The 27133-nt window shown below is 39.3% G+C and overlaps 1 protein-coding gene across 1 annotated transcript; it reads right to left on the bottom strand.

The window, feature by feature from the left end:
* Window positions 1-253: 253 nt before the first annotated feature.
* On the bottom strand, window positions 254-25895 carry LOC134632167 (putative cytochrome P450 120). The gene is given in 11 exon segments (XM_063480815.1): window positions 254-1676; window positions 8654-8741; window positions 17585-17712; window positions 20229-20339; window positions 21261-21405; window positions 21752-21875; window positions 22221-22360; window positions 24247-24282; window positions 24567-24651; window positions 24791-24868; window positions 25561-25895. Coding segments are annotated over 11 exon segments (1287 nt in total). The 5' UTR covers window positions 25751-25895; the 3' UTR covers window positions 254-1514.
* Between the last annotated feature and the right edge of the window lie 1238 nt (window positions 25896-27133).

Consider the following 27133-nt stretch of genomic DNA (forward strand, 5'->3'; position numbering starts at 1 on the left):
TGCATGGCGGCAGCTTAGCCGAGTACGTGCGAGAGAGAGAGAGAGGAGTGCAGCAAAGAGAACAGTAGGTTTGTTGAGCAGCTCCCACAGGACAAGAACATCTTTCCGAGACATGTGCTTTTAGCTGATTATGCAGACAGCGCAGCTTACATTTCACATGTTAGACAGCTTAGGTGTTACTTGACTGACAAATCTTTATTGGAACAAAACAAAACAAAAAAACAGAAAAAAGAGTGCTCTTGCAGCACCTCCAACACTTCATAAATTACAGCATTAATAACTTGTTTTTAAATTGGGACATTTTAACTGTAACTGTATGTATTTTTAATACACTTCAAAATGCTTTTAAAAATACTGGCCTGTAAACAGTCTTTTCCCTATCACCTTTTTTTGCTTGATGACCTCTTAGAACCATCCTGTGGAAAATCACTGCACAGTAAAACCTAAAATCTTGAGGTCAGAAAAATAAATTACTAATATTTACTAATTTAATGCATAAAAATACTACAAGAATTAAATTGTAAAGTTTTTTTCAGCCAATAAGATAACATTCAGATATTCAGAACATTGCATGAATCCTATGTCAAACCTTACGATAACATAAAAACGGCAAAATGCAAGAAACAACAAGGCATCTAAGTGATACAGCACAATATGATGCATGTGTACTTCAGCTGCACATTAATAAATATGACATTAAACTGATTCTTATAAATGTAGGAGGCACAGAATCGTTTCCATTTATGACTCAAATCATTCATGGTGCTTAAAATTCAGACGCGTGCTCTGAATTGCCTTCTGGCGTCATTTACATGGAATTCAGATGGCGTGCCAAGTGAACGCTTTCAAAAATAACCAGGTTAGTGTGTGTATGTGTGCGCGTGTGAGACTTGCATACTAAAAGGAGGCAAGTCGGTATGACGAACTGTTGCTAAGCACTGGTGGTTGCTAGGTGGTGGTGGTGGGGGAGACAGGTTTGCAGTCAGTGATGGAATCTGAGGGTTTACCTCGATTTTCATCCGTGCACGTGTCCCCCCTGGATGGATTTTTTTTTTTTAGCTTTTTCACGTTCTGCTCTCATATATACAAACACAGAAATGAGCACAAGAGAATTTTAAGCAAGAGGCAGTGTTCATATAAAGATTTTCTCGGCAAAAATCTGGTCAATGTTTTTAAAATGTTGCAAATTACTCATTAAAAAAAGGCAGAACACAAACATCCGTTTAGCAGTTTCAGAGTCAACAACTGAAGAATGACTCATTTATCTCGTCTCCCATTGCAGTCATCAAGGAAAGCTGCAGAATATCTGGCAGAGGAACAGACAGAGTGAAACCAGCACTCTCTCCGGCTTTCCCCGGGATGATTACTGTATTATATACAGCGGGGAGGGGGAAAGCCTCACAGTTTGCTGGCTTCCCTCGGCGTGTCTTAAGATATTCTCCAGCGTTTTCTGCACAGACATGTTTGACTTTTAGTAGAGTTTTTAGGTGCATCATGGAGCATACTGTGCATCCCTAGCTGGTGTCACTTCTGCCAGATAGGGTGTGATCCCGCTGGGTAAAGGTGACGGCGGGGGGGTTGGCAGGGCGAGACACGGGCAGCCATTTGTACTCGAGGTTCTGCACTGGAGGGTCCAAACACCAGTCAAAGTTGTTTAACAGGTACACGCACGCTTCCTGGCAGCGAAACACAAAAATACTGTTTTCTGGTTGTGCTTGCTCCATTTTACATAAACGAAACTTATGTAGAGTGAAGAGCTGCATGGGTGTAAGTGACAATTTTCTATTTTACAGCCGAGCGAAAACAAAATGTTAAAACTGAAGGCACTTGGCAGACCTAGAGCATCCACCAATGCTGAATAAGTCTCCAACTTGCAAAGCTACAGCCTCCACATCACTTCAAGCCTGTTTTTGTATGTTCCTTTCCAGGTTTGAAAATAGCAATGCAACAACTTTTACCAGGCAAGCTGTAATGGAACATTTGGTCCTTTAGACCTGGAATCAACAATGCTTACATTCAGACACAAAATCGTACAGTTAGAAACACATTTTCCTTTGAGCAACACAGAAATTTGCATAATTTGAAGAGAAGACCTTTATTTCATTCCATATCATTTCTCTCAGTGTCACTCCTTTGTATTCCCTTCTCTTTCACTCATTCAATATATTCTGTTCTAGTCATCATTCTGTTCTATATATCACTATTATTCCATTCTATTACTCTATTTTATTATTTTCCAAATAACTCTATTCTATTTTGTTTAATTACTTTTTGTGCTATTTGTATTATTTTCTATTTTACTGTATTTCAATTTTCACTTCTGTTCAGTTCGTCTAGATTTTCTTTGCTTTCCCTCCAATACCCCATCATTCTATTGTATTGTATTTGTTGTATTTATTCTATTCTATTTCATTACTTTCTATTTTATTATGTTTTTTCTACTGTTTCATAACATTTCACATAATTCTATTCTCTTGTATTCAATTCTATTACTTTTTTCATGTAATTATATATATTCCTATTCTAATCTATTTTATTCTATTCTACTCTATAATGTCTATTTTCTTCTATTCTACATAATTCTACATTCTATTCTATTAGAATAGAATAGTCTATTATTCTATATTATTAAGCATTACTTTCCATTCTCTATTCTATTTCATTTTCCCCATATAAATTCTATTCTATTCTATTTTATTCTAGTGAGAGCACTGAGAGCTCAGAACTGGTGATGTCATAGACAACACTCCTTACTGGCTTATCCTCAGCCATGGACCTGTCTAACCAACACATATTTCCCCTGCGTCTCTCCACTTTATGAATGAAGATTTTCCTGGTGAGGGGGAGGATGAATGAACGGGGAAGGATCAAGGGAGTAACGGAGAGGAGAGGAGAGGGAATGAAGGGAGAATTATGAGAGTGGGGGTGGGTAGTGAGGACGACAGGGGGAAGGATGAAGTGAGGCGATGAGTCACATCTCTGACCTAGATCCCTGCAGTCTACTTTTTACTCTGGTCATGCCCTCATCCTTCTGTGTGTGTGTGTGTGTGTGTGTGTGTGTGTGTGTGTGTGTGTGTGTGTGTGTGTGTGTGTGTGTGTGTGTGTGTGCAAATGGTCACCCTGCTGAAAGCCAAGCAGATGTACTTTAATCTGCCAGTCTGATCTTTTCTGTAATTAAGCACGGTAAGAGATGTAATCAAACACATGCCTTATTAAAGCAAAGCAGATAGCTCACACTGACAGTTATAAATTTATCATAATTAACTATTTAAAGACAGGATTAACAACTTAAAAACTGAGATAAGGGAAGATTCTGTTTGAGCAGCAAAATAAAAGCAGTAAAAATATAGTGTACATTTGTGTTGTGAAGCAGCATCAAACACTGTTTCAGTCCTCTCTAAACTAAGAGGCAACGCTGCTCATTGCTATGGATGCCAGTCTGTGTCATTTAATTTAGAATGTACTTAAAAATATCCAGTAAAGTAAAAAAAAAAGAAATTTTATTAAAACTGTACACATCAAAAGTAGAATAATTTTTATAAATGTAAATTAAATATATAAAAGTGTAAATAGTAAAACAGGAAGAGAATACCTGTGCGATCTATTCCGAGTTCTACATCTATACAGCTTTAATAAGCTACATAAATTCTTAAGCATCTGCATTTAACACTTTTTCATTTTTTTAAGTATCAGAGAGGTGGTAATTCTACTTTGTGTATTCACTACTGTGGCCAAATATATCAATATCTCCAGAGACAGAGACAAATCATGACAATCGTAAATAATCCAAAACAAGCAACTGATTATCTATGATGAGTAATCCAATTTGAAACAATAACTGTCCTGCTGAAGAGGGACAATAGCCGAACGAGGAGAGACATTAAACTGCTTTGAACTACACCTGAGCTCCACTCAATCACACCCAACATTTTCAGTGACTCATAAGTGTGAGTGCAGGGTTGAGTCATCCCTCACTGTTGCATTTTAGATAGCGTGCATTAACACCCCCATGTATCTTGCTGTTTTTACTGTTAAATAATCTGAGAACAAAAACATATAAATGATGTCTTAGTGAATGTAATCTACCAGCCGAGGTTCAATAATATACTTAGCGTTTGTCACTTATCTGGCTCAGTGGATGTGGACAGCTGCGATAACCCTCTCATTTCCTTTCCTTTTCTCTGCTCTCATGTCTTTCCTATCCTGTTTTCTTCACTGTTCCTCAGTGAAGAAAACAGGACAGCTCTTGACCTTGGGAGACTGCTGCCCACTGGCTAACAATAAAATGCAAAATATAAGCCCTGTCACCCATCCAAAGATTTTTCTTTTTTTCCAGAAATGTGCTTGCTCTTTTAGATGTTTACTGGCAAAGTCTAATATTTTTGTTTGTTGGTTGGTTATAGACTTTGACAATGATGCACCTGCCTCCTCAAGAGCAGCGGTCCCCAACCCCCGGGCCATGGACCGGTACTGGTCTGTGAGTCGTTTGGTACTGGGCTGAGGCTCGGGTGTGAAATTTATGGTTTTCATGGTTTTTACCATTAACTCGGTTACCCTGGATCTTTTCCTGTGTTGTAGTTGTGTGTCTTATTTTGAAAGAAATATTTACGTGTTACCATAGCAACCAGAGAGCATTAAGGGGCAGAGAGGAGGATGTTACTCTTAATGTTGTTGGCGCATTTCAGGAGGACGCTGCTAATAAAGTTACCTAATTACACAGTGAATTCGCATTTATTATTATATTTACAAAATACCACAGTTTTTGTCTTGGTGATATCATTTTATTTTGTTGTATTTATCCGTGACACCTTAAAGGCCGGCCCCTGAAAATATTGTCTGACATTAAACTGGTCCATGGCACAAAAAGGTTGGGGACCGCTGCCCAAGAGGGTTCCTCACTTGGTGAGGTGTTGTGAAGCAGTTTTTCTCAACCATGAAAATAATTCTGTGATCATCCACATCAGTTGTCTTCTGTGGTCTTTCACTGAAGCACTTTTTCTTTTTTGGTTTTTAGCCACTCCTGAAATTTTTGCTATCACTTTGATATGTTTGCTTTTCATCCTTTACTTGCATTCGATATACTTTTAGATTTTATATTGCAAACAGCTACCAAATGCAAGTTAAACAACTCCAAGGCTCAAATGTCCATGAAAATGCCGATCAGTCAATTGCACAATAAGTTTTCAGCCTCTGAAAATGGGCGATTATATCTATAAAAATCGCTGTAATTCCTAAACAGTTAATGCAATACTTACTTTTAAACCCCTTGAAATAAAGCTGAAAGCCTGCACATCAATCACATCCTGATTGTTTAATTAAAAATAAACTGAGTAGGTGAACTAGTTTAACTAATTAGTTTTAGTAGATTTTAGTCTAAGTAGATTCATTAGCCAACTACATTTTGTACAGATATAGTTAAATACTAATCACACATATATGCTCTGCTTTTCCTGGGTGTGTGGAAGATATTCCTGTGTGTCCTTCATTGTGGTAATGTTAGCATCTGAGTACCTCTTTTGAGGAGGTTTAGAAAAAACTGAAACACTGTTCTAACAGTGCTCTGAGAATCCAGACTGAGTTATTACAGTCACACTAATATATGACAGAGCAATACAAGAACAAAAACGCTCCTTTACTTCAAAGTCTTGTACACAAGCAAGCGTTGTTGTCTTGTGAGCAAGGGGATTTTTTTTTCCTGAGGCATGCATGCATGCAGCTAGGCTTTTCATGGCCATCGAAACATTTAATTCATATTTATGAGTAATTTAACAGGACTCTTGTTTTGAAAAGAAACATTGTAATACATAAAAACTCATGGTGCTAATGTTATCAAATGACCTACTGGATAAAATCTGTAGCCATTTCAACCAAATCTTTGGCAAATATGCAGAAATAAGAAGCCTGCTTTCATCTACCACCGCCTAAAAACAAAGCTGGTCACAGGTAAATCTGTAAATCAGTGACGACTGAAAGTCTGTAATATTTCCTGGAAATCCACTGGCTCACAGCATTTGTTCTTGACTTGGTGTCACCGCTTTGACTTTCCAGTGTCAAGCTGACAACACATACGCACACGTTTATTTACGTGCACTCCTCTTTCTAGAAGGAATGCCCCCACATGGGAAATTAAATCTCTTTGCTTCCTGTTGTCACACCTGTAACACACCTGTCTTGTTCTCATGGCTTTAATGGGCTGCGTGTGTGTGTGTGTGTGTATATGCGTGTGCCCAGTATATAGGCAACGGCAGCTATGGTGAATATGCCTTTGGGATTGTGAGGTGGTTAAAAGGGGACAGTCAGTGCCCGATCTTTCCCTCTGGTATATCTAATAAACACACAGACAGCCAAGCATTTCGTCATTCCCATGAGCAGTGCTCTATTTACTGAATGGTTGGGGGATGGTTTCCTTCTCTGAGTGGTTTTTCCACTGTGTGTGTGTGGGCATGTGTGTTGGGGGGGTTGCACAGCCACAATCAGTTGAGCCGCAGCTGTCATCCACAGCTGGCTCGCTGTGAGCGTTTTTCCCAGTGCACTTCACAGAAAGGTAAAGTAGTTGACCTGTTCTGCTAATAAAGCTCTGCTAACTCTGTGTTAAACTGTAGGCTATAAAAGAAAGATGTGGCCACCAGGTCTAAAAAAACCCCCAAAACAATGAAGCCAATCCAGAAGTGCCGCAAACCTGGACTCTAATGTCTAATGGCCAGCAGGGGGTTCTTTGATTACCCAAGGAAAAAGGCCAGTTACATATCAGTCAATTAGAAACCTACCTTTCTGCTCACATGGCATGCAATCTCAGTGGACTCTTTATTGGTAACTTTGCGGGCTCAATCACTGGTTTCACGTCTTCATATATATGTCATGATGTCTATATTGTAACTTGTGGTCCTTGCTAGTATAGGGTTGGACCTTCTTTTGCCTTCAGAACTGCATGAATTCTTCGTGGCATAGATTCAACAAGGTGCTGGAAACATTTATCAGAAAATTTGGTCAATATTGACATGACAGCATCACACAGTTGCTGCAGATTCTAAAAACTGGGTTGAAAGCCATTAGGAGATGGGTACACTGTGGTCAAAAAGGGATGTGCACGGCCAGCTGTTACATTTTTAAAATTACTCAATTGGTGCTAATGGGCTCAAAGTGCGCCAAGAAAACAGACTGAACCATAGACAGAAGGCAGGATGGATCCATGCTTTCATCTTGTTTAGGCCAAATTCTGACCCTACCATCCAAATGTTGTAGCAGAAGTTAAGATTCATTAACCAGATATCATTTTTCTAATCTTTTATTGTCCAATTTCTCTGAGCACACGTGGACCATAGCCACAGTTTCTTGTTCTCAGCAGACAGCAAAGTTCAATGTGTTGTGTGTTCAATACACATTAGTTGGAGCAAGCAGGTATTTAAGCTACTGCTACCTTTCTATCATCTTGAAGCAGTCTGGCTTTTGAATTGCGTCAGAAAGGAGATCCAACATAAAACTTTGCCAACTTTGCATGTGGAGCAACTTGCTGTGGTGACCCCTTGTCATTAAGGAGCAGCTTATCAAAGTAGCTTGATAAACTGCTATGCACAAGGTAGCATTATCCTCTGTTTCTCTGTTCTGACTCACACCTTTCATTTACGTTATATTTCCTCTAACTTTGAACAATAACAGCATCTGTCAGTTTACTAGCTTAAGCTATTACTGTAACCGCTACAAATAGCAACCTCTTTACAAATGACAGATATGGTTAGTTTACACCCCCCCTCCCCCATTTACATACACAATTAATTACAGTTAAAATGATATATAAACATACAACAATAACTGAACCCTTTAATCACACTTAACACAGATGCAGTAAACAGGTTCACTCTTAGCTGTTTTTGCATTAAAGGATTGACATGAGAAGCTCGAATCAGATCTCAGTGCAGGAAAGCTTTAGTAAAGATGCTGTTATAGGTGCCGTATCTCTGTGGTTTGCATAACGTTTTAACGCATATGGCCTACATATTCCCAAAAAAACCCCAAACAAGACACTGAATTTTTGTTTGACTGCGGGCAAACACAAATATCTTTTTAAGAGGATTATGAAGTTTCTGTTTTTACATTTAATGATAACTCTTTAACTAATTTAACCAAACTTTTAAGACTTGTTTACACAACATGTAGAAATTATATTGCTGATGTTCAGCATCCAGAGTGTGAAAATCTAAATTAAGAACTTCTTGTCAATTTTTTTTTTTGAAAGATATTAGTTTTGTTAGTCAAATTATTGGGGACAACTATGGACAACCTAACTGGATGCCTCAATCTCACATCAGTAATATTTCGCTCAACTGAGACCTTACTTCACATCTGATTAGCTGCATCGCTTGCTCTGTCTCTAAAGAGGATAAATCCATTGCAAGTAAACTTTCCATCGACCTTTCAGCCGATTTCCCTCCAAATGTAACCCAGAAGCCCAAAATATAAAATGCAGAGCTGAGGCTCAGAGACCACAAATCTTTCAACAAGCCATTAAATGCACCAGAGTCTCAGAGAGGAAGTAAAAAAACAACAACCCAGAACCCACATAAAAAACCTTTTATGTTAAAGAAGTCACTTTTACAGTGATAATTAAAGAGTGTGTGTCGATGTATTCTTTGTCACGCTTGTGTGTGAAGGTCACCTTCAGAAAGACGTTGGTAAGTTTAGCTCCGATGCAGCTCCTGGGCCCGTTGCCAAAGGAACACAGGAAGTGCTCATGGCCTTCGTTCCTGCATATGCAAAACACAAGAGCTACAATTAAATTTTGCATAGGGTAGACAAATCAGAGATGCAAAAATCAATCAATAATCTATCTTGAACAGACTTCACAAACGTCAATCAAAAGGTATATCTTGAAAAAATGATTTAAAAAAAAGATGCACGTTATGCAAACTTATCCCAAATGGTATTTGAGGTTGTTTAAAAAAAAAAAATAGCCATTTAAAGTTGTGTTTCATCCATAAGAAATTCACAGCATGGCATATGACCATATTTAAATCTGATATAGACCAACCAGAGATGTATCCTGTAGATTTTTTTGTCAATACAAAGTATTTTTTAAGTTAGTTGTTCAAACTAAAACACCCTGACTGCTTTTTTCAGGTCATTGTTTCACTTTATGTTTCACTTTACTAATGACAACAAAAAGGGCACTAAGACAAAGCAGGTCTTCCACCAAAGCCAATTCTCTTATCTCTCACTTTTAAAGACAATGAACTGCAGCTTCTCTGTGGGCTCTTCTTTTGCCCACACTCCACCTCTGCACCAAGTTTTATGAAAATTGGCTTTGTAGCTCTTGGCTGGGTGAAGAAAAAATGTGTACAAAGAATAAGGAGAGCATTGCTGCACGGTGCTGCTCATCATCAAAAACTCTACAATGCATCATACAAAACACCCAGAATTCTCGATCAATCCAGCTGACCCCTCTCTCTTTGGCACAAAAGGCAAATAAATTAGACCTCAAAGGAAACCAACCAAGAGTGCAGCTTAGAATGAAGTTCCACAAGACAAATGAACAAAAATCAGGGACCCAACTTTACTCCATCATGCCTGCTTTCTAATATTTCCTAAAAATATACTTAAGAAAGCAGGTCCTTTCCAACCATTACTCAATATCCATCTGATGCAGGCCGTGTCTTGCCTCTAATGGATCCTGTCTTCCTGAAACCTGAGCTCTGATTAAAGGCAAACAGGAAGCATTAGTGGTGCGTATAGTCTGGGTCCACTGTGTCAGATGGTTTGTGTGTTAGAGAAGTGTTATTATTAGTGTTCTCGCTAGCATCTGACTAATGGTTTAATGTACTATTAGGTACATCCTGAAACAGTAAGATGTGCGGCGTACACTATAGGAAGGGAAAGGAAGTCTTACCAAGCACTCCATCGTAATGCTATATCAAATATGTTGAGTGGATAGGAAGTGAATCAGAGCAGTATACTCTTGTGTGAAGTATAATTCATTTTTCTGCAATAAAGTATAATGAGAAAGCTCTGTGAGAGATCATGACTGAGGCCAAGAGGGCATCATCAGATTAATTATTAGATAGGGAAGAGGACGAACAAATAGCTGCAAATCACTTAAAAACTCACATCATTTATTTTCATTTGCATCTTGTTGCATTTAAAGTTCAATGGCAAAAAAAACCCCCTACATCAAAGTTGCACTCACCAGTCACTTCATTAGGTACACCTGTTCAACTGCTTATTAACACAAATATTAACAGCATTAATGACCTGCTGAAGTTCTAAGTGAGAATCACAATGAGGAAGAAAGGTGATTTAAGTGACTTAGAAAGTAGGATGGTCGTTGGCACCAGATGGGCTGGTCTGAGGATTTCAGAAACTGATGATCTACTGGGATTTTCCCACATAACCATCTCTAGGGTTTACAGAGAATGGACCAAAAATGAAAATATCCAATCCAAGAAGGCAGAGCAATGGTTCTCTGCCTTATTGACGCCAGAGGTCAGAGGAGAATGGCCAGACTGGTTTGAGCTGACAGGGAAGGCAACAGTAACTCAAATTACCACTCAACACACAATACATCAAACCTTGCAACAGCAGAAGAAGACCATGACAGGTGCTACTCCTGTTGGCTAAGAACAGTAAACGTAGGCTACAGTTCACACAAGCTCACCAAAACTGGACAACAGAAGACTGTAAACAGCAACAGTTCGGGCTGGTGGTGTGGGGGATATTATTTTAGCACACTTTGCGCACCTTAATACTAACTGAGCATTGTTTAATGTCCATCCCTTTATGACCACAACACACCCATCTTCTGATGGCTGTTTCCAGCTCGATAACATGACAATGCAATTACTGTACTCAAATGGCTTCCAACACATCTCAATCCAATAGAGAACCTTTGGGATGTGGTGGAACGGGAGGGTCACATCATGGATGCGCAGCTGACAAATCTGCAGCAACTGTGTAAAACTATCATGTCAACATGGACCAAAATCTCTGAGGAATGTTTCCAGCACCTTGTTGCATCTACGCCATGAAGAATTAAAGCAGCTCTGAAAGCAAAAGTAGTCCAACACAGTACTAGCAATGCACCTAAGAAAGTGGAGTGTGAGTCTATAGCCTAGCTCACGTGCCAAACTTGAGGCTTAGGAACACTAGTGCACAAACTAATGGGCGGCATCTTGAATTCTATGTGTTATTTATATGCAGTCTATTATTTTAAAATGTAAAGCCTATTATCAAAACTGTTATACTTCAACTAGACTATGACAAACTCCTGGCATTATCTTTATGAACTGTGACTGGTTTGTGTCGTTTCTAAGAATTCATACAGTGGCTGACGTATGCAAACACAGAAATTTCAGAAAATTTCTATTTCAAATTAAAAAAAGATGTCTCTCACTATTTTTGGAGACAAGAAGAAAAGTCCCTATTCTCGGATTTATGTGAAACTAGCAACACAGCCCACTGCAATAGCTAAGATTTTTATCTGTGCTTGGTAGCATTTCTGATTCACTTATCTAGGGCCAGAGTCTGTGTGGGCGTTGAGCTGATAGGATGTTAACTTGCCAGCTCCAATATTTGCCTCCAACAGGAAAAGCACACATACACAATATACGACGAGTATGAACGGGAATACACACGGTAGATAATACACTCAGCTACTGCGCAAAAAAAAAAAATAAATAAACAGATGAAACTGTGGTGATTGTAGGTGGGCTTGTTATGTAATGGGACTGCAGTCATTAAATTAAACAGCCAGGTGGCAAGAAAATGAGCTGGGCAACTATCAAGAGAGACAGGAAACCGGTCACCAGGAAGATTGGCAGATGGAAAACCAGAGACAGGAACAGTTGGGAGGAAAGGGAAACAAACACGGTGATAAATGAAAAATAAAGACAAGCAAAGACAGGCAGCAGAGGTTTGCACAGCAAGGATGAAAGATATATCAGCTTTGGTCACATAGATCGCTTCTCAGGGTTCAATAAAATTTACTGACAGTAAGAAATATCAAAAAGGTGACCAGAATCATCCATACAAATACACACATCTTCTTAATGTGGATGACTCACACCTTTAATCGAGGTATAGTCAAACTTCTAGCGCCTACACTCCACGTTTCATCTTTGTCTTTTGTTTTTTTTGTGCAGTTTCTTATTAATGACTTTTCTAGAGTTTTCTTTTACATCATACTATCTCAAGGAAAATCTCCTCTGACTCACTCCTTAACCCTGCACCATTTTACCTGATGCTCACAAACGCAGACACAAAGCATGCCATCTATTCATTCATAGATTTCTCTTCTCAGCTGAGTGCGCTGTTCACACACTTCAGAGTATTTAAAATGGTGTCTATTTCCAGGCTAAAAGTATCTGCCTGTTAGGCAGACTGAACAGATTTTTGACTCTTTTTTTTTTGCGCTATAAGTATCTAGTTGGATCTATGTCTTAAGTTATTAAGCTGTTTTAGGATAATTTCTTTTTTGAGTTTGTGTACCATCTTCCATCTGTGTCTCCTTACTTCACAGATGGAAGACCCCCAGTTCGAGACCAGAAAGAAGCACAAACCCAGCCTCAGGGGGTGCTCCCTGTGCTGGTTCCCAGCTCTGATAAATGGAAGGGCTGCATTAAGAGGGGCGTCTGGCATAAAATCTGTACCAAACCAAATATGTGGAATCGTCTGGTGTGACGACCCCTTGGGAAAAGGCAGAAAGTACCTTCTACTTTAATACCTGAGAGAGTTAATCTATGCTGTAAATGCAAACCCCTCTGAAATCCAATGCCGTAACCTGACTACAGCTCGCACTGTGACTGTTGAATTCAGCACCATCAATTCCTCCTGAGCTTTTCCGGCTATTTCTTCTGCTTTCATTTTTCAAACCAATCGGAAGATAATGGATCAGCTCAAAGAGAGAAACTCCAAACTGCCAACTGTAACATTAGATTGCTTCATTTGGTGTGATGGTTTTATCTGGTTTAAAATAAAAGTTAACACGTAATTAGGTTAGTTTTAACAAGATAAGAGTGAAGAAGAGGTCTCTATACACACCTTCAAAAATGACAACTGATGGCAGTAGATTTCTCTGCTCAACAAAAAAGTAAATAAAGTAAATATATGCAGTATATATAAGAAATGCAACATTATTACTGTTTCATCGCAAAAAGGATGGGAGCTTCTCTGACTCATTTTTCTGTAACCCATCACACTCTATCCAAGGGCATCATGGGAGAGAAAAAAGCTTCTCCCCCCACTCTACACACAGACACACACTCACAGAAATACACACAGGGGAATCCCTATTGGTGAAGATACTGACAGGTGACCAGTTTCCATGGCAGCAGCTTCCTTCCTACACACATACATTCATAGATTTGTTTTCTCCACTTTCTGTCACATGAGAGAGAGAGCATGAATGACAATAAACACTTGAATGAAGGAAGTGAATGAACAGATGAATGGCTGTCTGAGAGAATGAGCCAGCTCGGGTTTCATTTTACCAGAGCAGGTAACAGACAGAGAGTCTTTATGCATCTCCTTTTGTATTCAGAAGGCTTTTTTTTTTTTACTTTCCCAGCAGACAGTCTGAGCAAGTACATGTAAAAGCGATGCAGTCAGACTTGTGTGCTCAGGCGCTGTTATCTATCTGCATTGGTTGCTATAGTAAAGACGTGGGCGTATGTATATAAAGTACTAACCAGCACTCTTTTCCGCTTTGCGGTCATAAAACAAGTTGTAGAACAGACTATTGATTAAATCTTGCTGTCATCTATTTTAAGAGTGCATTTCTATCCAGTAAAACTGTGTATTTTAGTCTGACCGCAGCAAATGTGGCCTAAACCCCCTCAGCTATTCTTACAGTTATCATTGAAACAGGAAGTTATTGTGTGGTACCTGCTGCAATTAGTAATCCATTATCAGTGCCTATGTTAATACAGTATAACTTTGTCATTTAGTCACATCATCAACAGTTTCAGAACCTCTTCAGCTGTTCATACTTCTAAGCATAATACTGTGCTATAAAGACTGAACAATATGGTAGGGTGCATTTCCAACAGGGTGAAGAACCCAACACCGAGATAGTTTTTACAAGGTGCTGAACTGAAAACCTTACATTACACAAAAAATAATAGACAATACAGGTATTCACCCTGCCTGCGCAGCAAGCCATTTGGCCATTATATAATGAAGCTAAAGCATTTTGGGGACATGTAAATTGTGAATAGCATTATATTTGCCATATGTGCACCCATCAGGTATAACATTATGACCACCTGCCTAACCGTGTGTTGGTCCCACTCCCAAAACAGCCCTGACCCATCAAAGCATGGACTCCACCAGACCCCTGAGAGTAGGCTGTGCTATCTGGCACCAAGATGTTAGCAACAGATCCTTTACAGTCCTGTAAGCTCTGAGTTGGGGCCTCTGTTATGGGCTCAAAATGAGGTCATAAATATTTTGTACTTGTAAATCAGGATTTGTATGTGTAAAAAGAATTTGTGTGTGCGTAAAAAAGATTTGTATGTGTAAAAAAGAATTTGTGTGTGCGTAAAAAAGATTTGTGTGTGGACTTAGCCAAAAAAACCCCTGCAAGTTACACGTACGAATTTTGACCCTATTTTTCTTCCTTTCATCTGATTGGTCAATGTCATGTCAATCACAAATGTAACAATCCAATCAGAGAACAGATGGGTTTGGCTGTCGGAGGGGCGCTTTTTTTGAACTGCAGGTCTTTGAAGGGAATAAATGCCCTTTTACATGCCAACCCAGCGTTTTCCTTCATCACCACGAAGGAAAACAGTCTGTGGTCGTCTGAGTTTGGTGATTTTTGTGTCACAGGTCTACGTGCTTAATACAGGGACTTCCACAGCCTTTTCAACAGCGCTGCGGACCGCGGGCGGGCAGTGTTTTGGAAATGACAGTCTTCATTACAAAGCTTTCTTCGTTATCAATTAGCATACATGTTTTTATTGAACATTTGAAGAACTAGCAAAAATAAAACGAAACTCTTGTAGAGGACATAAAGTCAGAGATAGAAACGACAAGGAGCAGGTGCATCTAGTACAGGTAGAGCTGCTGCAAAAACCCACAGAGCCCAGCAGCCAGCGCAACAAATTTTGGATCCTTAGCTTTTAGTTAGCAGTTAGCATTAGCAGCACATCCTGCATCTGATGTGAAAGGACCTTTATGCTGCGCAGTGTGACTCACAGCAATGGTCCCTTTGTGTTAAACTAATCCTAAAGTAATGATGGTATTTCTAACCACTGACATACCACAACTTTATCCTTTCAACAGCTGCTGAAAGTTAGCTAGCTGCTATCGGATATTTATATAGAGATCCTCCAAATTCAAAATGTATTACCCTTCAAGGACCTGCAGTTCAAAAAAGTGCCCCTCCGACAGCCAAACCCATCTGTTCTCTGATTGGATTATTACATTTGTGATTGACATGACATTGGCAAATCAGATGAAAGGAAGAAAAATAGGGTCAAAATTCGTACGTGTAACTTGCAGGGTTTTTTTTGGCAAAGTCCACACACAAATCTTTTTTACGCACACACAAATCTTTTTTACACATACAAATCTTTTTCACACACACACACATTTGTATGTACAAATCCTGATTTACAAGTACAAAACTGATTTACAAGTACAAAATATTTATGACCACATTTTGAGCCCATACTCTGTGGATCATATTTGTTTGTCCTGCACATCCCACAGATGCTCAATTGGACTCAGCTGGCGTTTGGGGTGGCTGAAGCTCGATAGGTAGAGCAGATCATCTACTAATTGGAAGTCCATTTAACTCAACTCATTTTACTCAAACTATTCCTGAATCATTTTTGCTTTGTGGCATGCCTCAAAGCAGGGTCCATTACTATAATTCTTTCTTTTCAGATTTTATCGAGTGCCTTATAAATAACTATACGAAAATGCTCTATTATTTATTCTTTTATCTTTTTCTTTGTGTTTTTTTAAAATATCTTTTTGTGACGCATTTCCTCGATCCCTGATGTGTCACAGCACTAAAAGCTTCCTCCCACTTACTCTTTCTAATGCTGATTGTGTTTGAGTGTGCAAATGTGGCGTGCGTGTTTGTAAGTATGTATCAGTAAGGGAGTATAAACAGATTTGCTTCCTTCTTGCTTGATCTAAGAAATTTTCAGAATAACAAACAAAAAAACAAAAAATCACCATTTTTTTAAATTTTACCATTTTTTCCATTGGTCCACAAAGTCCTGTCCGTTCTTGAAGCTATTTTGTCAGTTTACAATTTTCTACTCTTTGGCTGTGTGTCGGTCACATTTATTTAATGTGCAGGTCAATCCAGCAACATCAAGAAAACCTATGTTTGAAAAAAAAAAGCCCATGAAATTAACACCTCATTTGAGGCACAACTCATATATTTTAAGTCTGTGGGAAAGCCTTGATTGATAATGTTTTTCCCTGAAAGACTGATACATTACCTTTTCAAGGCTGAAGTTATAGGCATAATTGATTGCTTTTTCTAAAGACATTAATGACTAAATACTGCATGGTTTGCGACTTTCGGTGATGCTGGGAATGACTAGAAACCTTCGTTTTAACCCTCTTGCTTTTTCATGTTCTTGTACAATACTCCTCTTCATTGGTGCTAGGATGCCAAAGACACTTTGGTCTATATCTGTAAAGAGCTGTTAACTTGATAATAGTGTTGTCAAAAAAGAAAGGAAAAGATACTAACTGGTCCTCAAAATTACTGTTGGATTATATACTCGTTTGCAACAGTACTGTTACCATTAGTGCTCTCCTCGTGTCCTCCAGTTGACACACAACTTCACACTGCACTGCTGTACTTTCACACTCTATGAGGAATTTTGAGAGGTCAGTAGAGCTCCCGTTTCATCAGCACTGAAGTATTAAACCGTTATCATAAATGTTTACCTGGCTGGCACGTACATTAACATTTGCTGTTTAACTATTAGCAGTTGACCAGTTACTACTTAGTTAGCAGTTACAACTAAATAATAAAACGATAACATTAATGTTGGAGTAGGTAGCAAAACATTATCTAATTTCCCTGACTGTAGTTTTAATAGACAGCATAAGTTTTACAGGATAACATAATTATTTGGGTTTGAAAAGTGTTATTTTTCTCTTAAAGTCAGTCAGCAGATTGAATGTGAGAAAAGTTCATCAGCAACTACACAGAAACAGTAGCAGTCTACTTTAACTGCTCTATTTCATCAGCAACAAAAATATGGTAGTCACCAGAAGCGCGGCACTACCTCGCTGCCCCTCGTCCTTTTGTGTTTATGTGTTGGGTTTTTTTTTCACTACCTTTTTACAATCTTTAAATATTTGTCATATCTACACTTTGCATTAGTGATGCAATTTTTTGCACCATATCAGACAACTTAAAAAATCGTGTTGTCATTGATGTTATTGTTTGCATTGTTCTAATCTCTGTTTTGTAATGACTCTATTTTTCCCCATAGTATTGACAATGGTATCAAGTATTTCCAAGGTGTCGACATCGAGTTTGAAATTCTACTACCACGATAACACTCCTTGACAACTAGAAAATAAAATAAAAGAATGAGAGAAAAAGAGAAAAGATCCTCACCTTCCGCTCCATCTCTCTGGCAGGAAGGCATCAGGCTCCTGAAACACCTCCGGGTCTCGATGGACGGCATGGCTGATATAAATCACACCAAAATCTTTAGGAACATGAAACCCCATGAGCGTGGAGTCCTACACAAACATACAGAGAGACATATTCACATTATTATCATATTATTAAATATCATGTGGGTAACAAACTTGGCTTTGAAATGCTTTCCTGGTCTTTTACTGAACACTTGTGTTACTTTACACTGCATTTTACATGTGTACATATGCACCTGACCTGCAGTGAAAATGGCACAATTGTAAGAAAGAAACTTTTGACTCTTTCCCCCATAAAGACAACATTTGGCAAAAAGGGGAAAGGGTTAAAAACCCTTTTAAACCACAGTGAATAGGCCCCACTTTTAATTCTGAATAAAAACTCAATTTTAAACAAAATATCCCGGGCCCGGTTTTCCATTAAGCCCTGGTGAAAAGAGCCACCTTGGGGCAAAAAGACCAATTGTTGCCCTTTTAAATCACCTTTTTCACTACATCCATTAGCAGCCGCACTAATGGACTGCCGGAGAACATGATCACTGTTTCTCTTTCCTGTGCACACTCATTTTTCTCTCTGCCTCTCTCTGGTGGAGTGGAAAATCTTTTACAAATCTCTTTCATTCTCCCTCTTCTCATTGAGAAATGCCTCAGCACTTGGTGCTGGTTTCATTCTTTCTCCCCCCTCCCCTTTCTCTCATTCACTCTTGCACACAGGTTGTAAAACACCACTGCATATCTTAGTTCCACCTGATGGGAGGATCCACTTTTTTCCACCTGATTGTGAATACTAATGACCACTCATTCTCCTACACACTTCCCTGCACACATAAACATCTCATCAGTCCTTTCAGAGCAGGCACAGCACTTGCCTCTCGCATTTTCTGGCAGGGCATCAGCTATGGCACTGGCAATATGTCATTATTAACAGCCAGTTGTCTTCAAAGTACTGCTTTTCAAACTTTAGCTGGAGTATCTTTAAGTATACAAATATTCTCACAGCTGCTCGAGTCACTGTAGATATTCTAGCGCCCAGTCCTGTAAGTCTTGCTCGTGCATTTGTGTTTATCTTATTTATATCTCTGTATAAACCACCGAGGCTGGCAAGAATGGTGCACTGGTATGTTTCACAGGAGTGACAAAACTTTCCACTCCGCTTCAGAGCATCACCAGTTCACTTTACCCCCACTCGAAAACACTGGCACCCCCGTCCCCTCCCACACTCGCTTCCTTCCGGAGGGGAAGCGGAGGAAATCGATCACAGAGAGAGATCAATGTCTCTGATTGGACTGTTGCATAAGCCTGTTTGCTGAAGTCACAGGGTTCAAAGACTGCCACGGAGGGAGGAGGCGGACACGCTGTTGAATGCCCCATCCTTGGGGTAAAAGCAGCACGCCAGTCAGTAGGCGGTAAGTCGAGTCGACGTGGGCTTTGACTATCAGACAGATGTCTGATCAGTGTACAGATTACATTTTACTAGACTTTTCCCAGCAAACACACCTACAAAATATCAGTTTACATAATCACATGAGAACCAACGGACCATGCACAGCAAACAGGGGGAAAAGAAAAATAATAATACAATTAAACAAACTTTAAGATATTATAATAACTGACACGTGGAGTGGTAAACCTGTGGTAAACCTCACAGTTGGGCGAACCTTCACTGCTGTAGTTGTAAAAGCACTCAAATAAAGGTTTCAAGAGGACTTTCACTAACACTGACTGCTACTGTGAGAGAACAGAAGAAGTCTCAAAACGACTGTAAAGTTGAATTACTGCATTTGAAGATATACAATATTTATTTACTAAGTCCTTCTGCAGGACAGCATACACAGACAACGCTCTTAGAAAAGTCTTTCATCTACAGTCAGCTGTCGCCATCTAGAGGAAGGCAGAGCAAGACAAAACAACTAATGCTTACTACAACTACTTCTACCTCAGGATTAAAATTATAAACACAAATACAAACCATAAAATATCTGAAAACACAGGTTTGCTGGGAGGTATTTCAATAGCAACCTGTTCACATGCTGCTGGATTTATTTCCTTTGAATTCAGCAAGTTTTTATTGAAGTTCAAATTGTGCTGACCGGTGACGTCTGAGCAGGCTTTGGTTTCATGCAGGTGAAGAGTTCATGTGGACCAAAAACAGGAAAAGGATTTGCCAAAATGCAATCCACTGAAACCACTGGTCATCTGACAATGACTAGGCTTTTTAAAAATGCAACAATCCGCAACAGTAAACAATCTGCCCCAAAGATTAGTCATTACCCTAAAGGCTAAGTCACCAGACTAACCAATAAGTTCCCAATTTAAGTCATTACTGCTGCAGGGTTGTATTTTTTCAGTTGTTAAATATTCTCATGATGATGTTCACTTCCGCACTCATAAACTTTGGACCTCTGAATAGAACTAAATAGATTCTGCAAAAAGATTTAATAAGTTTTCTAACTGACCAGATGAGTGGTGGAAAAATCAGACGTGTTTGACATGGATACAAAATTAAAATCTTCATTCTCTTTCACTTTTAAGACATTACCCACGGTATAATTGTGCTAGATGAGGAGCACTGGCTCATTCACTGAAATTTACATAAAAACTACCTGATCAGCTATTCTGCGTCCACCAATGAAAGGAGGCCATAGCCTCTGCACCTCCAGCAGCACCCGGCGCAGGTAATCAGGGTCTTCTGCTGCTTGACGACGGGCTTCCTCCTGAACATGGAGACAGAGACGACGAGCTGTAGTTTAGAGCACAAAGATTTTTACTGAAAACTGAAACATTTTAAATATAGAGCCTACATGAATCTGAAGTCCTGCTGATGCTGACGTTTGAGTTACACTGGTAAAGCTCAAAATTAGAGGTGTGGGACGACAGGTTTGAATCTTTTAGTTTTTTGTGTCTTTAAAAAAAAAATTAAAGTAATCAGGTAATGCCATGGTGGCATGGTGGATGGCCACCATGAAGCTTCTTTAGCTCTTCAGAATTGAAGAAGCTTCTCGGATGAGAGGTGAAACCTCTTCAAGGAAACTTAAAGAAGTCCAGACGTTTTCTTTCTAAGCTCCTTAGACCACTGCATGTTGATGTGTACAAATGGCTACCAAACATCGCAGCTAGCTGGCTAACCTTAGCTTCAGGTTTGTTTTTTTGTCCCTGTGTAAACTGCATTTTTGAGTATGTTGAGCATTTTTGAGTCCTTCTTGACAGTGTGATTGGTGGACTCCATTTCTACCCTAACACCGGCTTGTTTTGATCACTGTTAGTATTTTATGAGGCACTAAGACAATCAGCTTAACGGGGATTTTATACTTCAGTGTTAAATCTACGCCGTAGGAACACTGTAACCAGAAACCCTTCTGAAACACTACACTGTAACGTACACTATATGCTATGCCTGACCTGACACACACCTCCCTGGAAAAGTAGCTAAATGTTGCGTCAATGCTATCTACAGCTTTTGTGACTGGCCTGTTTACTACCGTGGATTCCTCCTGCGCATTTATGGCTGCTTTTCCTGCAGTTGTTGAATAAACGTGAAAGAACAATAATCACTGCCTTTACAAAAAGATATAACAAGTTGGGTAACACCAACGTTCTCTCTTTTTATTGTAAACTCTTCTCCTGTATTTGTGTACCTGTCCATTCCCACCGAGTGCCAATGTGAAGGAGGTGAGCAGTGATGCCAGGGCTTTCGGGATCAGCGCTGAAATGAACAACAGGAGGTGCTGGGCTGCAGAACTTGAGTCAGGCAGGGGCAAAGAACCGAGAGAGCCAACAAAACTGGAGAGGGCCGCAGAGACAGAAAAGAAAGAGAAAGGATCCTTAATCAAGGGCCACTTATACAAATCAGAGCATCAGTATAGACCCAAGGCCTCCACTAGAGTCTGATTTATGTTTGAAAGGAGAGATTTATACATCATTTAACTTCAGTCAAGTCAAGTTTATTTGTGTAGCATTATTCAGACACAAGAGGAACAGAAAGTGGAATACAAAACATATAAAACATATCTGTCTTGATATAAAACATGCACAAACAATCAGGATAGAAATGTAACTATTTAATTGAGAAAAACTCGTTTTTGTGAAAGCAGCAGTGGCAGATGAACTGAGGTGTGTGCAGTCTCACCCCTCTTTGTCATTCTCCAGTTTATCTTTGATGATGTCCATCAGTTTGTTCCTGGCATCGAGGGCAATGGAGAAACCCGACGACCACATAGGAACCTTCACATTTACTGGAGCAGAGATCAGGCCTGCAGGGGGAGGGGGAGGAGGGCAGAAGGCGCAGAACAAAAGAGTCAGAAACACAAAGATGAATGTGTGCGGTCCCAGAATGAAAGAGGAAGTTGGAGATGTTGCAATAGTCTATTGCACAAAACCTGAAGTTGCCAAAAAAAGACAAAAGAAAAAATTGTCATGTTTTAACATTACCAGAGGTGTTAAGATTGATCACTTCTTAGTGTTATATTTAAATAAAAATAAGTTGCAGAAAGAACATCAATGCAAAAGGCTGCAAAAAAATTAAAATACAAAATTAGCATGAGGGTTTTTGTGTGTGTGTGTGTGTGTGTGTGTATGATTTATCTGTATGGCCCTACCATGCCAGTGCTGGGTGCACAGCTGACTGATTTCCTGGAAAAGTTCAGGCTGCTCCTCAGCTCATACGTTCAGAAAAAGGCCCAACACCAGCTCTGTCCCCAAAGACTTAAAAACAGTGTATACACACTCTGGCTGACCACTACACAGACACACACAAGTATACAATCAGAGACACATTGATGAGTTTATTCAATTAAATTACTCAATTCAACTTATTTATACAGCGCCAAAACACGATAACAGTTGCCTCAAGGTGCCTCTATATTGTAAGGTAGACCCTACAGTAATACAACAGAGAACTGAACGATCAGATGAGCCCTTATGAGCAAGTGCTTTGGTGACAGTGGGAAGGAAAAACTCCCATTTAACAGGAAGAAACCTCCAGCAGAACCAGGCTCAGGGAGGGCGGCCAAACCCCAAAACATGGTGACTGTAATTTAAGCAAGTGACTTCAAGAAATACTGATAGAAACACATCATAAAGCTGTATATGTATGTATGAAAATAATAAAAACCAACATCTGCAGGAATATTATAAAAATTGGACGTTTATATTTTGTGTCCTATCAACTACATTAAAAAAAAAAATCTTCTGTACTTTTTTCACATGGTGATATTCATCTTCACAGCTTTGGTTTCACAGTTAGGATGGGTGTGTTTGGACAAAATATTGTCATTGTGGTTGTGTGAATTACATCTGCGGTGGGCGGTGTACACTGTATCTGTACATCAGCACAGTGTGTTTGTAGTGAAACAATCAAGATGTGACTGAAGTGCAGACCTTCAGCTTTACTTCAAGGGGTTCAAGGCGGTTACTTGTTTAGTTATTGCAGACATTTTTACACACAGTCTCCCATTTTCAGAGGCTAAAATAATCGGATACACTAACATATTTTTTATTACAAGGATTCTTCTTCCTTTCTTTTTCTTTCAGTGACTTGGCCTTGATAAACTCTTGAGTTGCTTTTGCAATTGGCTTTGAGTAATTATCTATTTGTACTGTAAAGCGCTGTCTGATCAGTTCTGCATCATTGCTCTGTGCCCTTCACAATTCATCCTGCTCCTTCTATAAACATCATCAATAAACACGAGTGACCTGGTTACACTGGCAGCCATTCATGCCCGTGCCACAACATCATCTCCACCATGTTGACAGGTGATGTCTCCTTCAGATCAGGAGATGTTTCTCTCCTTCTCTATAATTTCCTCTTCCCTTCAAGTTAATCTGGATTTCATCTGTCCAAAGACTTTTTTCCCTAGAACTGTACAGGCTCTTTTAGTTTTCTGGCAAACTCTACTTTGATCTTCTTGTTCCTGAGTGTAACCAGTGGTTTGCACCTTATGGTGAACCCTCTGTATTTATATTCATGATGGCATCCACTGATTGCACACATGAGACTGATACACCTATCTTCTACAGATTTCTTATTTCTTAAGTGATTTTTTTCTTAAACAAGGTAAGAATCTGTGATGCTACACCTTAGTTCTTTTTTAAGATCTCTTAGTGTAGCTGAGCTGTGCGATCCTTATTAATAAAGTGCTAGATTGTTGATTTAGACAATCTTGAAGTTTTTGATCTTAACATTTTTGCTATCACTTTGATAGATTTATGTTGTTTTTTTTAACCCTAATGATGGCCCCCTTCACTTACATTCACATCTCTTTAAACATCCTATTGACACTTCCAGTGAAAAGCTCAAATGTAAATTCAAAATTTCAGATGTTCTGTTAGTCATGAAAACAACATGAAATAACAAGGGAACATGTCTCACCTGGCCATGAAACTGCTTGTAAGTAATTTGTCGGATTAATTTTGAGCCTCTGAAATAAAGGACTACGCACACAGTAAAAATACTTATGGACCTAACTTTACTCTTGCTTATCAAAGAGTATCTTTTTTTAGTTATTCGGACTGTGAAACAATACTTGTTGTAAATCTCATTGTATTCTTTGAGCTACATTAATACATATAAATATATCCGTGAAAAAGGTAAATATGTGTGGATATAACTGGTGTAAGTGTTACCTGACAGAGAGGTCCTTCAAACAGCGCTCACATACACTACACAGACACAAACACACAAGCACAGACATATTTTAGTCTTAAGTAAAAGTACAACTGTTTTTGTAAAGAACTGTTGTTTCTCAAACAAACAGGCACTCAGCTCTTGCAAGAGAAACCTTTGACATGGATGGACACATTTCAACTGCTGCAGCAGTGAAAGGTTTGCAGTTGCGTCACATATATCTATGCAATTATTTCTGCCGCCACAACCCAAACTTCAGTCAGAGGCATCCCCCAGCTATTAAATACATGAATTACTGTTGTAACAATATTATGATTACCTTGCGATATAATCACTCCACGATCCCAAACAGCTTCCTGTAAAGAGGCTGGTAAGTGACAGGCGGAGAAGGCATGCCTCCTCACCTAAAATATACCAATGCAAGTCACTGTTTGCAAAGTTTTTTGCTTGTATTTAAAGCATGTGGAGTAGGGAAGGGAAAATAGATACTCAAATTGAATGTACTTTAAGTGTGGGCCATCTTGTATGTGTGTGAGTGTTTACCATTAGTAGTAACAATGGTGTCACCATACATGTTTGTCATCAAGTCAGTTGGATCCTTAAGAAACAAACTGGACTTCTCTGAAACACATCACATAACATCACTGCATACTCTTCAATCAAACGTCACACTTTGGTTCATTTGTACTAAACACAGAGCGGGACATGCATGGAAAATCTCTGCTTTTCCTCATGAGTGCATCTGTGATCTCATTCCTATTTTACAGCATAACAAAAATATCATCACATCGCGATGCATAAGTTGAATAGATCATGCCATGGGATATTTAAACTGTTTAAATGTGAGAGGAAGAAACGATTAAATTAAGGTTGGAGATATTTGTATTTAGGGGACTAAATTTGTTTACACAAATTCCTACCGCTAGCATGTGCTTTAAAATTTAAATTATAAACCTTTAATGTCCAGTAAGTCATGTATTAAAAAAATCGAAATCACAAATAAATACAGTGTGTTAACATTAACGCTTTTTAAAAAAAACAACAACCCTATTTTCTCTCTGTCTCTTGGTATATTTTGGTCACTGAATAGGCCTATCCTCATTTAAAGTGTGCAATATAATATGAGTGCAAGTATTTAAAGCATTTGTAAAGGTAAAAACAATTATACTTCTATAATAATAATATTTTCCCCCAATACTATCCCGAGTCTCTCCCATGGACTACTCGAGGAAATTTCTTTCCATATATCCCTTTGACTGTGGAAGCAAAGTTTAACTATGTGTCGTATAAGAGAAAGTGTTCAAACACTATACCACACAGCAGCTCTCTCATCCCTTGCACGGAGCAGATAAAGGCTGTCGGTCTGTTCATTAGGCGGCAGAGAAACATTCTGCTCCGGTGTTTTTCGATCCTCTGCTGGCAGAAGCTCACCGGGTCCCGGTAGAACTCCAGGGACTTGTCGCCGAGCAGCGATACACCTGCATTTCCTGGTAGTTTAGACATTCAGAATCTGAGTGCAACGACGTTTATCTTCTGTTTGGCTTGTAAATGGCACTGTCAGAACACCAGGAACTCTCAACTTTTTAAAACCAGGTCCAGGTCCGAACTAATTCCTTATTTATCTGTGACTATCCACACGAGCGACCTTGCGAACTCTTGCTAGCTTAATGTTATTTCTGTTTTCTCTGAGGTACCTCAAAGTGCCCACCTGCACCAGACAGTGATGCGTTCAGGTGTTGCCCGTAATTTAGATTGACGTTGTACAGACGGATTAGTCCAGGGATGTCAAACTCGTTTTACATCAGGGGCAGTCACCAAGTTCAGCTAACTGGTCAACATTAAATTTGGATCAGGTGTGGTGGAGAGGGAGGGTCACAGGGAGAACCTCTGTGTTCACATTTTGAGAGTGCGGAGTAGTGGGATATATAAGCAGGCAAACCACTGACTAACATGGGCACAAGAACTTTTTATGGGATGAAAAAATGTAATGGGACAGTTAGGGTCATTCAAGTTCATTCAGTGAACTTGATGAGAGAAACGGTGAGCAAGATCCACAGTAAGGAACAGTAAGGAGACCAGGGATCAGTTAATGGTTGTGTGTGTCGTTAAGAAATAGTATGTATGTAAATGATGACATGTGTGCAAGTTTGTGTGTGTGTGAGAGGGTAAAGGGAAATGTAAGGTACCAGGATGCAATGATGCACCAAAAATCAAGTGACAAAAATGTGATATATAACCCTAACCCAGACACAACACAGAATCACTTTTTTCATTTGAATCTGAAAAACCTTAGGTAAAACTCAGTGCTGGTGTGTTTGATGAAATATTTTCATCAAACACCTCAGCACTGAGCTGCACAAGACTGTAAACCTTACTGCATTTTGTCATCCACTTTGAAAAACATATATCCAAGTATGTTTCGTATATTTGCTGCACTACTGTTTTGTTTTTTTTTTTTTCTTCACGTCTGATTTTGTTTTGATTAAATATTCTCGTTCTTGCCCCCCTCCCCGCACCCGTGCCACCCGGTCTAAAAAAAAATCTTAGAAACACCCCTTCCCGTCGGGTGTGAAAACAGGTTAACCTTCTTTCATCACATCAGCTGCGTAAAAAGCCTGACTTTAGAAGCATTCATGTCCTACAGTGAAGGCTTTTGACCACTGCAAATGTGAAGTATCTTCTAATTATGTGGGATAGAGAGATAAAATATGATGTCCACTCTCACATGAAGTGGGCCAGTTGGTCACCCGCAGCTGTACTATAGCATGCAGTTTCCCCCTTTGCCACGCGATGGCGGCAACGATCACCCCGCCTCTCTCTCTCCCTCTCTCTCTCTCTCTCTCTTGGTGGGACAGGAGGAGGTCAGTCACTCATCTGCAGCCCGCG

The sequence above is a fragment of the Pelmatolapia mariae genome, linkage group LG7 (genome assembly GCF_036321145.2).
Source record: "Pelmatolapia mariae isolate MD_Pm_ZW linkage group LG7, Pm_UMD_F_2, whole genome shotgun sequence".
NCBI lineage: Eukaryota > Metazoa > Chordata > Actinopteri > Cichliformes > Cichlidae > Pelmatolapia > Pelmatolapia mariae.